General features: G+C 36.6%; 2 protein-coding genes, 1 long non-coding RNA gene and 1 pseudogene across 3 annotated transcripts; 1 reads left to right on the top strand and 3 right to left on the bottom strand.

The window, feature by feature from the left end:
* Window positions 1-60: 60 nt before the first annotated feature.
* LOC126967316 (uncharacterized) lies at window positions 61-705 on the bottom strand (annotated as a pseudogene).
* Window positions 706-3,582: 2,877 nt separating this feature from the next.
* On the bottom strand, window positions 3,583-4,729 carry LOC126967066 (uncharacterized). Its single transcript, XR_007729867.1, has 2 exons — window positions 4,458-4,729; window positions 3,583-4,343 (listed from the first exon to the last, which is right to left on the bottom strand). It is a non-coding gene; the product is annotated as an uncharacterized LOC126967066 (long non-coding RNA).
* A 2,861-nt stretch (window positions 4,730-7,590) lies between these two features.
* On the top strand, window positions 7,591-9,430 carry LOC126967053 (venom serine carboxypeptidase). The gene has a single exon (XM_050811383.1). The coding sequence runs from the start codon at window positions 7,911-7,913 to the stop codon at window positions 9,333-9,335; it is 1,425 nt and encodes a 474-aa protein (XP_050667340.1). The 5' UTR covers window positions 7,591-7,910; the 3' UTR covers window positions 9,336-9,430.
* A 718-nt stretch (window positions 9,431-10,148) lies between these two features.
* Window positions 10,149-11,748, bottom strand: LOC126967058 (ATP-dependent RNA helicase WM6). The gene has a single exon (XM_050811388.1). The coding sequence runs from the start codon at window positions 11,617-11,619 to the stop codon at window positions 10,342-10,344; it is 1,278 nt and encodes a 425-aa protein (XP_050667345.1). The 5' UTR covers window positions 11,620-11,748; the 3' UTR covers window positions 10,149-10,341.
* Between the last annotated feature and the right edge of the window lie 3,964 nt (window positions 11,749-15,712).

Genomic DNA, 15,712 nt, shown 5'->3' with positions numbered 1-15,712 from the left:
TTTTTTATAATAATTAAAATATATATTTTGAATAAACATCATGTTTATTTGTTTTTTTTGTCATGTTTGTTTGTGTTTTACCATGCGGATTGCCGATGATGAATAATCACAATCAGATGAATCATCGTAACTGTTTTCAGATTCTGTATCAGACTCAGCATTCAATTCTATTATGAATCTGTCCATAGCAGTATCCATAAACCCATCTCTTTCACATAACTTTTCTTCAATGTGGCGCACATGTTCGCATTGTTTTTGCCAGTCTTCTGCAGTGATAGACTGAAAATAATTTTCAGTTAAATTAACAATGTTGTTTGTTTCTTGCCGTACATTTTCAATAGCTACTCGCCTTTTAACGAGAGTCCACTTTTAAAGAGATTCAATAGCGTTTAGCTCACAGTGGTATGGCGTTAATCACGCCACCTTGTGGCGATGAGCTTGAAGCATTTAATCGGCTTCATATATTTGAGCTTCTTTATGCTCTTAAATAATTTTATATAGTTCAGGTTTTACCATGGAAGACACATAAGATAACCCCTCATTTGTTATCCAGTTTTGCATTTCTGCTTTGATAGAGCTTAATGTCGGTGCTTTGTTTAATTTTACCGTGTGATAAGGGGCATATTCCATAACTTTTAAATTATAAGTTGGCAAGTTAGGAATGAGTTTTTCCTGAAGCAGTTTCATAAAATTTGTTTTATTCATGTCATCGTGATAGTCACCCGATTTTGACTGGGATTTAAATATTAATAAGGCAGGTGGTATAAATCCCATTTCACCACCTCCATGAATTATCCATCACACGCCAGTAAAACCGTTTTTAGGACACCTTGCTCCTCTTTGTACCTTGTACCTCGTACCTCCGCTACAGTGTCAAGCCTTTCCATAAGGATCTTTCTTTAGAACATCAAGTTTTCAGTAAAATTGGGAAAAAATTTCAAGACTGGTGAACCTTTGTAAATGGAACTAAAGGAGCATTATTTTGTTTTTCTCTATCACAGAAATTACGCGCCGATAGTATAATATTTCATCCGCTACCTTGAATTCTTTTCGGCGTGTTAACAGACACAAAATATATTAAAGAAAAACGCTAGGAACTTTACAAATAGACTCGACAGGAACACCAACATAACGAAAACACATTATAATATAACTTCTGTCAGAGGTAAAATAACTGTGAACGGACTGTACAGGGCCTGGCTAGGCTACCCTATATCAAGATTTTTTTACCCATATCCCATAAAATAAATCTAACGGGGGTTTTTCTTATAACCGAGTAGGATATATTGAAAAATGATATAAATATTCTCTTTGATAGTTTTTTTTCTTTCGGAAATCGGATACAATACCTATCGTAACAGGATAAGTGTTTTGCACAGCGTTCGGAACCGTACGATAATTATCGTACACATACGATAATTTTGTGCCTACGTACGATGTACGATAGCATATTATTATCGTACGCAGATTGTACGACAATTTCTATCATGATGCAAAATTTGAGAATTTATATTATTTCACTCATGCGTTGATAGTCTAAATCGCAGTAGCATGATTTTATTTTGTCCAATAAAATCTTGGGAAAATACCGGGAAATACAAGTTCTCTATTCCTATTGGTCCTTACGATCCGCTCTACTAAGTTTCACAACTGCCGATATTGTAACTTTATCCAGCGCCTGCTGTACACGCTTTCTTATTGGTTAGTATAGCATCTACCAATGCGAACAAGAGAATATAAGTTCGATATTTCGATTATGTTCACACTTCATATGTATCGTATATTTTCGTGTAGAAAAGTTGGCAGTTATTTCGTCATATTTATATGTCTGTATTCGCTCTGACAAACGGAATTATTCAAATTAAGTGAAGAAAGAAGTACTTGCATGCATATCAATATTACAATTTATATGATTTATTTATAATAGACATTATCCTAAAAAATATGATAATTTCGATCCATGTACGATAATTTTTACTCCTCTGGTACGATAGTCAGTCCACTTCAAGTTGCTAACGCTGGTTTTGTAATCTATGGATACAATTATTACAAACAAGTATTTTAATGAGAAAGGGCGGGAAACTTAAGATCGGTCGAACGTAATTTTGATAATTTTTCATTTTATTTTTAAATTTTATGTAAATATTTAGATATTTTGATCAGATAAGTTGTAGTTTGTATATATTTTTGTAGTTAGTTTTTATTAAAGTGTTAATTTGTGTAAATTTCATCCTATTGGTAAGTCTTCTTTTCTTCACTTTTCTATGATATGATGGACCCCCCGGATGATCCTGGGGGGACAGCCCCTGATATAGGTCATGTAGTGACAATTTCTAATAATGACGAAGGTAGCACTATGGATACAGATGGTTCTGTGTCTCAGACATCTATCTTTTACGGCCAGTAAAAGAGTGTCAGCTCGACCCAGAATATGCAGACACTGTAATAAAAGACGACGAAAACACCGTGGTGATAAGAAGGATATTAAGGAAAGTGATTGCAAATGTGTAGACATTAGTGACAAACAAATTCTTTCCAAAGTCGATTCCTGCAATAATTCTTCTATAGTAGTAGAGACCATACAAAAAAATAACACAGACACTCCACAACAGCCACAGCCCCTGTTGTAAGGCTGTTATATAACTCATTAGATGCTGCTCCTTTTGTTGTACACATTCAGAAACAGTATTCATCTCCCGATGATAATGTTACTTTACATCCAGTTACATTTGGTCGTTTTCTCAAAAGAAATTCTATTAAAAATAGTGAATGGAAGTTTAAAAAGGATAGGCCGGAATAGGTTATCTATTTCTTTTTCTAAGTACCAAGATGCAAATGACTTTGTTGAAAACAAAAATTTAGAAAATGAAAAATATAAGGCTGTTATTCCATCATTTTCTGTGAGTAGAATAGGAATAGTCAGAGGAGTACCAGCTGAGTGGTCTGAAGAGGAAATAAAAGATAATGTTTCTGTTCCTATTGGCTGTGGCCCAATCATAAAAATTAGGAGAATAAAACGAAAGATGATGATTGATGGACATGACATCTTAAATGTACTGAGTCTGTGGTATTTACTTTTGATGGACAGTTTTTGCCTAAACGAGTATATATGTGCTACACTTCTCTTACTGTAGACTTGTATATATATCCTACTATTCAATGCTACAATTGTTGTCGGTTTGGTCATGTGAAATCTCAATGCAGATCTAAACCAAGATGTTTTAGATGTGGTCAAGGACATAGTGGTGATAACTGCTCTGTTCAAGATGATTTTATATCTTGTTGTTTATGTAAAGGTTCCCATATTGCAACTGATAAAAAATGTTTAGAATATGAAAGACAAAGAGCTATAAAGGAATCAATGGCTAAAAACTGTATTTCCTATTCAGAAGCTTCAAAGATACATCTGTCTCTCGAATTTCATATGCAGATACATTACTCTCATCACTCCTAATACTTTTACAACCCAGCATCAACATTCAACACCTAAAGCTATAAACAATACTTCATATAAAAAAACTGTTTTTGTTAAACCAAAGCCTCCACCTACACTTAGCAAAGGATAATGAAAATCCTTTGGAATCCTCAGTAATTGATTTAATTATTTCTCTTATAAAATCTCTTAGTCAATCGAATGAATTTTCACCATCCAACGCTGCCTTATTAGTTTCTGCAATTACTCAAATTTATAAACCAAATAATGGACAAAGTTCTTCAATGGAATTGTCAAAGCATCACTCCTAAAAAAAATGTGATCTTATTTATTTATTAAATAAATATAAACCTTATATCTGTTCTCTTCAAGAGACATGGTTGAAACCAGGATCTTTATTTAAGATTCGTGGTTATTCATGTCTCAGAGAAGATCGTGTGGATGGGCATGGCGGAGTAGCCATGCTTGTGAAACACCCTCTTTCCTTTTCTCTCTTCTCTATTCCTTCTCACAGTAATGATTTTTCTATTATTGCTGCTTTAGTTGAAAATATCTGTTATGTATCTATTTATATACCTCATCCTTCTTCTGCAATCTTAAATGAAATTAAAGATATTATTTCCATTCTTCCGAAGCCTTTTATGATCCTTGGTGATTTTAACTGTCGCCATGAATCCTGGGGTTACTTATCTTCTAATAGTTATGGTAACACATTAATAGATATATTTGATTCGGTGAATTTGTGTATATTAAATGATGGTCGTCCTACACGACGTTCTCATCCTGACGAGGGCTCAAGTGCTCCAGATTTAACAGTCACTACACCTAATCTTGCTTCTTCTTTGTCCTGGGATCCATTACGATCTACTTTTGGTAGTGATCACTTCCCACTATTATTATCATTTCCAACCTGCAATAATAACAATAAAGTATTACATAAAACTTATTCTCCTCGTTTAAAATATAAGCTTAATGATGTTGATTGGGATTTATATAAAGATCTAATAAAAAACAAAATTATTACACTTCCAAAAATTAATCCAGGTACAGAATCTCAGTGTGCAGATTCTTTAGCAAGAATCTTTATTGAGGTTGCCAATGAGATATTTCCAAGTAAAAATAGCTCTTTGGGTTTTATTCCTTCTCCTCCTTGGTGGGATAACGAATGTACTGAGGCAATAAAGAGAAGAAAATATGCTGAAATTACATACTGTCAATGTTCCACTGACGAGAATTTTGAAATTCATACAAAGAGTATGTCAGAAACTTAAAATTTCTAAAGAAAAAGAAATTTGATGGCTGGAAAAATTTCTGCTATTCAATATCACCTGATGTCAATCCATCTCTTGTATGGCAAAATATAAGAAGGTTTAGATCTGAATACAAAGATTCATCCCCAAAATCAATCCCTTTTCATTTAGTTAATAGCTTTTTAGATAAATTGGCTCCACCTTTCGTTCCTGAAGACTTTATAATTGGTTACCCTGTAATAAATATAAATAATGATAACTGTTTTGGTTTAAACAGTATATTTTCTCTCACTGAACTAAATGGTGTATTGTCTCATGTTAAGGATTCTGCTCCTGGACTGGACGGTATTCCGTATTCCTTTATCTCTCATTTAGATGATGATGCTTTATTTTATTATTTATCTCTTATAAATTCCATAGTGACATCTGGTAACATCCCCTCCACGTGGAAACGTCAAGAAATAATTCCCGTACTGCAACCTAATAGGTGTTCTTCAGACCATTCTGCCTATCGCCCAATCGCACTTTCTTCTGTTTTGATGAAAATTACAGAACATCTTATAAAAAATCGTTTAGAATGGTTTGTTGAGCATAACGGTCTATTATGTGAATCCCAATTCGGTTTCAGACGTGGAAAAAGTACTATTGATAGCTTAAGTATATTAATTTCTGATATTCAATTATCATTTTCAAATAATAAATCAGTAATAGCTGCGTTCTTAGATATAAATTGTGCCTATGATAATGTCGCAATAAGTATTTCCAAGAGTAAGCTTTTACAACTTAATATACCTCTGCTATTAACAAATTTTATCATAAACATGCTTTCCGAAAGATACATAATCCTGAAACTAGATGACAGGAAGTCAATTACTCGACTTGTTTCAAAGGGCCTCCCCCAGGGATCAGTACTTAGCCCAATATTGTATAATATTTATACACACGATTTAAAATCATCACTTAATAGTGTATATGTTCTTCAGTATGCTGATGATCTATTAATTTACTGTCGTGATATTTCTATTGAAAAAGCTAGTTCTTCTATAACACAACCGCTGATAAATTTAAAAACTTGGTTGGACTTAAATGGCCTTGATCTATCACCTGAAAAAAGCACAATTGTTTTATTCACGAGATCAAGAACTCCTCCTCCTATTTCTATATTTTATGAGGGTTATCAGATTCCAGTTAAAGATAATGTTAAATTTTTGGGAATTGTCTTAGATTCGAAACTAACTGGTATCCCACATTGTGATTACCTAAATGCTAAATGTGAGCGTACTCTTAATATTTTAAGATGTCTGTCAGGTGTTTGGTGGGGTGCGCACCCTTTTTGCATGAAATTGTTATATAATGCTCTTATAAGAAGTATATTAGATTATGGTACATTCTTGCTGGAGCCTGGTAGTGTTAAGACATTTAAAAAACTAGATCTCATACAGTCCAAAGCTTTACGAGTAGTTTCTGGTGCTATGCGGTCAAGTCCTATCAATGCTCTTCAAGTAGAATGTGGTGATCCTCCACTTCATCTACGTCGTCAATATTTAGCAGACAAATTTATATTCCGATCTTTTCAGTTTCTTAACCACTCTCTTTATAACAAACTTCAGAAACTTTCTCATCATATAGATTCATCTGCATATTGGTCAAATAAAAAACCACCTTGTCTAATCAATAGTTTTAAGAAATTTATCAACATAAAAGCTCCTATTCATCGATCCATTAATTATCCTCTTTTCAGTACTAGCTTTGAAGCATTAATGTTGCTTCCAGAAATTAATTTTAACTCAGATTTAAATAAGCACGATATTAGTACAAATTTTTCGTTTAATCTTCTTAAAAATACTGTTTGGGTTGATTACCATCATATTTACACAGACTCGTCTAAACAATCCTCCTCGGATCCCGTTGGTGTAGGTGTCTATCACGCTCAATTTAAAATATCACAGAAAATTAAACTACCTCCGGAAACATCGGTGTTTACTGGGGAATGTTATGGTATTTTTAAGGCTATTGAATATATTATTCTATTTAAACTTCCAAAAACAATAATTTTCTCTGATTCAAAAAGTGCCTTACAGTCTCTCAATAGGTTCCCATTTAAATCAAAAAACATTTGTTCTGTTGTCATAGAAATAAGAAATCTATTAAATAAATGCAATCACTTTGGTCTTTCTGTGTTGTTTGTATGGATCCCCAGCCATAGCGACATTCCTGGTAATATAAAAGCAGACCAACTAGCTAATGAAGCCGTGGTCGATGGCGATATTTTCCCTTATAAAGTTTTTTGCCAGGATCTAGGTGCTCTCCCTATAGTTCACCTTCAGGATTGTTGGAATAGACTTTGGACTGAAACTGGTCAATCAAAAGGCAGGAAATATTTTAACCTTCAGCCGCTTATTTCATTTAAACCATGGTTTTTCCGTGCCAAATGCAATAAGTTAGTATGTTCTTCTATCATAAGAATGCGTTTGGGTCATGTTTGCACTCCTGTTCATCTTAATAGATTAGGCATTGTATCTACTGACATGTGTGAATGTGAATCCGATAAATGTGATCTAGATCACATTTTCTTTTCATGTTCTCTATACGACCGCTCCTCATTCCTGAATGATATAATATCTCTTAATGTTCCTTTTCCTACCTGTATATCCTGACTAATTATGTATCCATGTAAATTTTATAAAATATTGTCATCTTTCATTCTTCAGAATCATATTAAAGTTTAAATATTTGTAATGTTGTGTAAGTAGCAAGTATATATGTATATTTATGAAATTTTTAATATCCGTTTCAATCCTCTTTCTACTTATTTGATCCTTTCCCGTGTTCCGTATCCTTTTTTTAACTTAGTTTCCCAATCTTTTAATTTACGTTATTGGCAAAAAGTAAACGCTATTGCCAAAAGAAGAAGAAAAAAAAAATTATTTTAATTTTTAAAATATCATTACACTTAAAAATATTAACGTTTAGTTTGCTTGTTTAACCTAATTGAAAGGTCAGGGAAGTTAGAGATAAAATGTAACGATAACATGTTCAACACGAGATATAACTATTAAGTAGCACTTAAGTTCAATTTCTGTAAGAGCAAAGAATTGCTTTAAATATTCACGATATCATATTGGAAAGCTTCAACGAGAAGAACCGTTAGAGTAAATATATATTTTGGCCGGAACAAGATAATTTAATGCATACAAATACAGTTCGGTTTCACATACCTATTTAAAATGTACAACAAAATGACAGTGCTTTATTGGATTCTCTTGATTCAATCTCTCTCTGTACAGTGCATGATCCATCATTATCCAAAGTTAAATCTTCCAGAGATAGATGGCGGTGATACAGGAGCTCCTCTGTTTTTGACACCATACATTGAAAGAGGCAATATTACGGAAGGCAGACGATTAGCTCGCGTACCGTTTACAGAAAGCTTGGGTTTCAAAAGTTATGCTGGATATTTCACAGTCAACAAGGAATATGACTCCAACCAATTTTTCTGGTACTTTCCAGCCATAGTGCCAAATAAGGATGCTCCAGTTATCGTATGGCTGCAAGGTGGACCTGGTGCTACATCTTTGTTTGGACTTTTTACTGAAAATGGACCGTTGAGGGTGCATAATGGTAAATTTGAAAAGCGAAAATATAATTGGGCTCTAGGACATCATGTTATTTATATTGATAATCCTGTTGGGACTGGCTTCAGTTTTACTAAAAACCCAAAGGGATACTGTACCAATCAAACTCAGGTTGGACAAGATCTGTATTCAACAATCACACAATTCTTTCAGTTATTCCCAGAACTTCAAAAAAATAAATTTTTCATAACAGGTGAATCTTATGCTGGAAAGTATGTGCCTGCATTTGCCTATACTATATACAAAAACAATCCTGCTGCAAAAGTTAAAATTAATTTAAAAGCAATTGCTATTGGAAATGGATTGAGTGACCCTGAACACCAGTTGGTGTATAGCAAATATTTGTATCAAATTGGTCTTTTGGATTGGAACCAGGCCAAGGTCTTTGCAGACTCTGAAAGTAAAGTTGTTGAATTAATTAAAAATAAACAATGGCTTCAGGCCTTTAAGTCATTTGATTCACTACTCAATGGAGACCTTATAAATGGCAAAAGTATGTTTTATAACATGACGGGATTCGAATTTTATTTCAATTTTCTACACACAAAAGATTACTTTAAAAAAGAGGATTTTGGACCAATGATTCAGAAGTCTTATGTCAGAAAAGCTATTCACGTGGGTAATCTAAGTTTCCATGATGGTAGTATAGTGGAGGAGAATTTAAAGGAAGATGTGATGCAGTCTGTAGCGCCATGGATATCTGAGCTGCTAGATCATTACTATGTTCTAGTTTATAATGGTCAGCTTGACATCATTGTAGCATACCCTAACACGCTTAACTACCTTAGAAATCTTAACTTTACTGGAGCTGATGATTATAAGACAGCAAAACGTTATCACTGGTTGGTTGATAATGAGTTGGCTGGATATGTTAAGCAAGGTGGCAAGTTGGTAGAGATAATGGTGAGAGATGCTGGTCATATGGTGCCTGGTGATCAACCTAAATGGGCATTAGACATGATCACTAGACTTACTCATGAGAAGACTTTTACTAATAAAAAATATGTAACATTTTAAGAATATTGTTTGTTCTAACTCTTTTTTGAAAAGGCAATAATCATTTACTGTTGATCATAATGGAAGTATATTTTTAAATAAATTTTTTATGTAAATTGTTGTAAGTTTTTTTCCCCTTTTTATGCTGAAAGATATCTAAAACAACTAATTACTGCCCAATCTGTAATAGATATATTAATGACTCTTCTGGATTCCTTTATCTCATAAATGTATAAAATAACTTGCCTATTTATGCAGATTTTCTTTATTTCTTCCTTCTACAAGGTGTGTAGTTGACATGTAGCTGGAGTTGTATGTTTTGATGCTATTCATACATGACACAAAATCTTGGGCTTACTTTTTCGATGTTTGCTTTTAGTCTCCCATGCTTTTGCCACTGGGGAATGTTTATTTGTTCAGGGTAGGTTAGTAGGGAAACTGTTTTACTTAGATTGTAAGTTTTATGAACTCGGTCTATGCTATTATTGATGTAACAAAAACTTATGTAGCCACCTAATGCACACATTAGGCAGGTAACTTACTAAATGGACCAAAAAAGAGTTTATATGTTCAAAAACAGAAGTCCATATCATTATAACCAAACTACTGAATATGTTTTTCACCTCCATTGCTTACAAGATTTTTTTTCAATGTAAATTCAAAACTAGGAGGATGATCCTTACTTGATTTTACAGGTATGCTTTGCATGTATATTTTGCAGAGCTCCATGCATTAAATTTGTCTTGACAATAATATAAGTTGTTTTATAACTCTCCAACTAATTTACTGTTAAGACAATGGTGATTCAACAATGTAAGGAAATAAAACCAGGCATTAAATCAAAACATCTTCATTGCTCACTTAAACTAAATTACTCATAATAAGACTTAGCATGTCAATACAAATTCCTTAGAATTTAATGTTAGTTACACAAAGTTTCAAAAATAATTTGATTGTAAACACAACACAATTAGTGATCAATCAATTACCCCTGAATACAGATGGAATGAACTAAACATTAGATATTTTATCGACCTTCAATGTAAGTAGATAATTCTATTTCTTCAGGTAACTCAGTGATATTAACATCAAATCTATCCTGAACTTCATTGAGAATCTTGGCATCATTTTCATCAGACACCATGGTGATGGCAAGTCCTTTGGTACCAAACCTACCAGCTCGGGCCACTCTATGTAGATAAGTATCAGAATCTTCAGGCATGTCATAATTAAAAACAATGTTGACTCGTTCAATATCCATTCCTCTTCCAAACAGGTTGGTTGCTACTAATATTCTCTTTTGAAAATCTTTAAACTGTTGGTAGCGAGATAGGCGCTCATCTTGACTCATACTTCTGTGAATTCCAATAGCAGGGAAGTTCTGGTCAGTCAGCAGTTGAGCGAGGGCAATGCATCGTTGTACTGATTTAACAAAAATAACAACTTGGTTAAATTCCAAAACATCCAGTAACTCAAATAGTTTCTTATTCTTCTCGTTTTCTTTGAGTTTAACATAATGTTGCTGAAGTCCATGAAGAGTGAGTTTAGCTTCATCATCTACATAAACTTCCATTGGATCTTGCATAAATTTCTTGCAAATTGGCCGGATATCTTTGCTTAATGTAGCTGAAAACATCATCACTTGCTTTCCATGAGGTGTGTTCCTAAATATTTCTTGGACATCACGTCTCATGTCCAGAGATTCTAACATTTTATCACATTCATCCAATATGAAGTGCTTAAGATGTTTTAAATTCAACTTTTTGTTATTTACCAAGGCTAAGATTCGTCCAGGTGTCCCAACAACTATGTGGGGGCATGCTGTTTTTAATACTTCTTCATCTTTCTGGATAGGCATACCACCAAAGAAGACAGAAACTCGAACTCCCGGCATATATTTGGAGAACCTCTCATATTCCTTGCTAATCTGAAAAGCGAGTTCTCTTGTGTGACACATGACCAGAACGTAGACGTGGTTTTCTGATGGTTCCAGTTGTTGGAGTGTCGCAAGTACAAATACAGCCGTCTTTCCCATACCAGATTTAGCTTGACACAATATGTCCATACCAAGTACAGCCTGAGGTATACATTCGTGCTGGACCTCTGACGGATGTTCAAACCCGCAATCAACTATTGCTCTAAGAATCTCAGGTTTTAAAAGAAAATCTCTAAATCCTGAACTGTGAATTGATACATACGAGCCTTTAACCTCTTTCTTGGGAGCCGCTTCGGTGGTTCCATCAGTCGTCTGCTGTTCTGCTTGCTCTTCATCTTCGTAGTCAAGAAGATCGTCGTTATCAGCCATTTTAATGCGTAAGTTTTATATTTTTAATATACTTGTACTAGCACGTGAATAGTTTAGAATATTGCGAATTGGAAAAATATTATTTCCTGCTAATGGCGTCGGTAAAGGCAATAGACAATAGACTTTCATAGAGTTAAAATTTTAAAAATATGAACGATAGCGTCATTCACAGACTATGTTCCCGAGCAAAAACAACATAAAAGAACGTAGATAGAGTTGCATAGTAAACTATGATAACTTGTGTATTCACCACATTGTGGTATTCAGTTATGGTGTTTTAAAATAAAGTTGGTAATACAACTTTACTTATATAGATACGAAAAAAATTCCACTTTTATTCAAAAAAAATAAAATTGTCTATTTATTATGTTATAATTACAATGTTAATATTCAATTCAACTTTATGTTATATATGATAATTATAACATATATAACTTCATACCTCAAAAACTAACGAAAACGAGTACAAAAATGAGTTGTATGCAAAAATGAATCTTTATTGTTTGCCTCTATTGAAATTTAAAATAAAAAATGGAGGTCTAACCTCTATCAATAATTGTCTTTCCCATAAACCTAACGGAGTTTTTCTTGTAATCGAGTCTTTTAAAATTATTTAAATCATCATCAGCTGGAAGACATCCACTGCTGGACAATGGCCTCCCCAAAGATCGAAAGACCACGACGATCGGTCCTGCGCTGCCCTCATCCAACGTATTCGGCGATCTTGACCAGATCGTCGGTCCATCTTGTGGGGATCTGCGAACACTGCGTCTTAATTATGTAAATATTCTTCTTTTATTGTATTTTGGTTTGAGCTTATGGTCTTGTTACTCTTGTTGTGGGGAAAAGCACACTAAGAATTGACTGACGTTTAATGGACACTCATACTCTTTCTTGACGAGTCATTGAACACAATTTTTTGCCTCATTCCGGGGTATGTGTGTATGTTAGGGAGGATATCTGCTGTCGCTGTCTCGGCAATTTTGAGGGTGAGACCTGTCTACTCTCTGGCTGCGCGTAGATTTATAGGACCGCGTCCGCATCTATGCGTGTGTCTACAGGTCCCATAGTGGTAACGCAGAAACCGATCAACCCATGGACTGCGTTAAAGCGGCAATTGACGACGTGCTTGCACAGAATCAATCCTCTGAAATCGTAGTCTTGGGTGATTTCAACGGGCACAATGCCGAATGGCTTGGATCACGCACCACAGACTACGCAGGGCGATCTGTGCATAATTTTGCATTGGCGTATGGTCTGTCCCAATTGGTTGAGTTGCCAACGCGGCTCCTGGATGTGGATAGCCACGTGCCGTCCTTATTAGATCTTCTGCTGACTACACATCCCGATGGTTATCAGGTCTTTGTCGACGCCCCTCTCGGAACGTCTGACCATTGCCTGGTCAGGAGTGTAGTGCCTATCCGACACCAACGTCGCAGACCACCAGCGACCCGCCGCGTTTGGCACTTCAAGTCAGCAGATTGGGATAGGATGCGTTCCTTTTTTGCATGCTACCCTTGGGGCAAGGTTTGTTTCCCTTCTGATGATCCTAGTGCCTGCGCCGTTGCAGTAGCCGATGTGATACTACAGGGCATGGATATTTTTTATCCAAGCTCTGTAGTACCGACCGGTGGCAGATCATAGACCTGGTTCAATGCGTCAGTTAAAGCAGCATCTGACTGCAAAAAACAGGTGAATTGAACTTGGGTTGCGGCGCTGAGCACAAAGGATCCGAACTGCAAAGTTCTTAAGAGGAAATATAACCGTGCCTCAACAGACTCTTTAAGCGGCAAATCGCCCGAGCGAAATCGAAGCACGTCGTCAAAATCGGCGAGCAGCTTTCCAATTACCCGACCGGAACACTGGTCGTTGTCGAAAGCTACTCAACTGCTCTCTGGTAACTTCAACCAGCCGTCCATGCCGCCGTTGTACATGAGGAATGACACCCTGGCCCATACGGCAAATGAGAAAGCTGATCTCCTTTGCGCTCTTTTTGCCTCCTACTCGACTCTTGACGACAGCGAAAAAACTTCGCCGACCATCCCACGGTGTCAGAGTTCTCTATGCCTGAAGTAAAGTTCAGACCGAAAACTGTTAGGTGGGCTCTGTTTTCGTTGGTCGTCAGGAAGTCAAGCGGGCCGGAAGGCATTTCTCCAATCGTGCTTGGAACGTGTGCCCCTGAGTTGACGTCAGTGCTAATGCGTTTATATTCCGGCACTCTTATTCCAAAGGCGTATTCCCTGACCCATGGAAGTCAGCCTTTGTCCATCCGATCCAAAAAAATGGAGACAGTTCGGATCCGGCAAACTACAGGCCTATTGCTATTACCTCCCTGCTCTACAAAATCATGGAGAGCATAATCAGCCGCCAGCTCTTGGTATATCTAGAAGGTCACCAGTTGATCAACGATCGACAGTACGGCTTTCGCCGTGGTCGGTCGGCAGGAGATCTTCTGGTGTAACACATAGATGGGCTGCGGCTATTGAAAGCAAGGGGGAAGGAAGACTGGCAGTTAGCCTGGATATAGAGAAGGCCTGTGATCGTGTATGGCACAAGGCGCTCCTCTCAAAACTTCCATCATTTGGGCTTCCCGAGAGCTTGTGCAAGTGGACCTCCAGCTTCCTCACTGGGCCTCAGCATACAGGTCTTTTTCGACGGATATTGCTCGAACCCGAAGCCCGTGCATGCTGGAGTGCCCCAAGGCTGTGTGCTATCTCCTACGCTGTTTCTTCTATGATATGTTGGACACCTCCAACATACATTGCTATGCAGATGACAGCACTGGTGATGCCGTATACACGGGCCATGCAGTTCTCTCTCGGAAAATCGTCGACTAGTGCCGGGAGAAACTTGTGTCTTCTATCGAGTCCCCTCTCGAGAAGGTCGCGGAATGGGGTAAATTGAACCTTGTCCAATTTAACCCCCAGAAGACTCAACTTTGCGCGTTTACCACTAAAAAACCCCATTTGTCGTATCACCGCTCTTCGACAACACTTACCTTAAAGCCTCGCCTAGTATCGGAATACTGGGTCGCGAAATCTCGAGCGATTGCCAATTTAAGACCATCTGGAGGGCAAAGCCAAATTGGCTTCGAAGAAGCTGGGCGTCATCAATAGAGCACGGCAATACTTCAAGCCGGCCCACATTCTAGCGCTCTACAAAGCGCAGGTCCAGCCACACATGGAGTATTGCTGTCATCTCTGGTCTGGCGCACCCCAGTATCAGCTCGATCCATTTGACCGCGTGCAACGCAGAGCAGCTCGAATTGTCGGGGACCCAGTGCTCTGCGAACGACTGGATCATTTGGCGTTGCGTAGAGACGTTGCTTCATTGTGTGTCTTCTACTGCATTTATCATGGGGAGTGTTCCGAAGAGCTGTTTAATCTGATTCCTGCCGCTGAATTCCACCTTCACACACGCCACAAGTTAGGATATCATAGGCCACAAGTTAGGATAGCCAAAGGCCGGCAACGCTCTTGTGATTGATTTGTGATTGTGTGTTGCAAGATAATGTAGGCGGCGGTGATCACTTAACACCAGGTGACCCGTACGCTCGTTTGTCCTCCTATTCTATAAAAAAAATATTAATGGTTTCGGCTGGAAATCATTTGGTCGTAACTAATCGTATTTGTTTTACAGGAAACTTCATTTTAATACCGCACTGAGGTAGTGGAACCTGTAATTATCCCGCATGGACTGCAACTGCAACAAAGAGCAACTTTTTGTTCACCTGAAAAGAACCTGGGAGTTGGGACCTTATAGTATACACGAACAAGATATGGACAAATTAATATTAAGTAGAGAAGAACAGATGCAGAACTCTTATTAATGTCAGGGGTGGAAACAACGATTATTGAATTTAAAAATAAATCGTATTTGGCGTCCTGACCCATTTTTTAAAGTTTCATCTTGTTAAGATCTAATCTAAGTACAATGTGTCAAAATTCAAGACAATTGTAAACGTTATTAAAAAAAAATAAACGAGGCTGGTTTTGCTAGCAGGTGCTGGTGCTAGCTGTTGTTATTTTTTCATATTCAAAGTTCACTTATGAAGTTACTCATAGATTTTCTGAAAATTATGGATGTAGGTGTA

Source organism: Leptidea sinapis, chromosome 12 (assembly GCF_905404315.1).
Source record: "Leptidea sinapis chromosome 12, ilLepSina1.1, whole genome shotgun sequence".
NCBI lineage: Eukaryota > Metazoa > Arthropoda > Insecta > Lepidoptera > Pieridae > Leptidea > Leptidea sinapis.
Note: the sequence above shows the minus strand (reverse complement) of the source record. Positions and strands in the feature narration are given on the sequence as shown.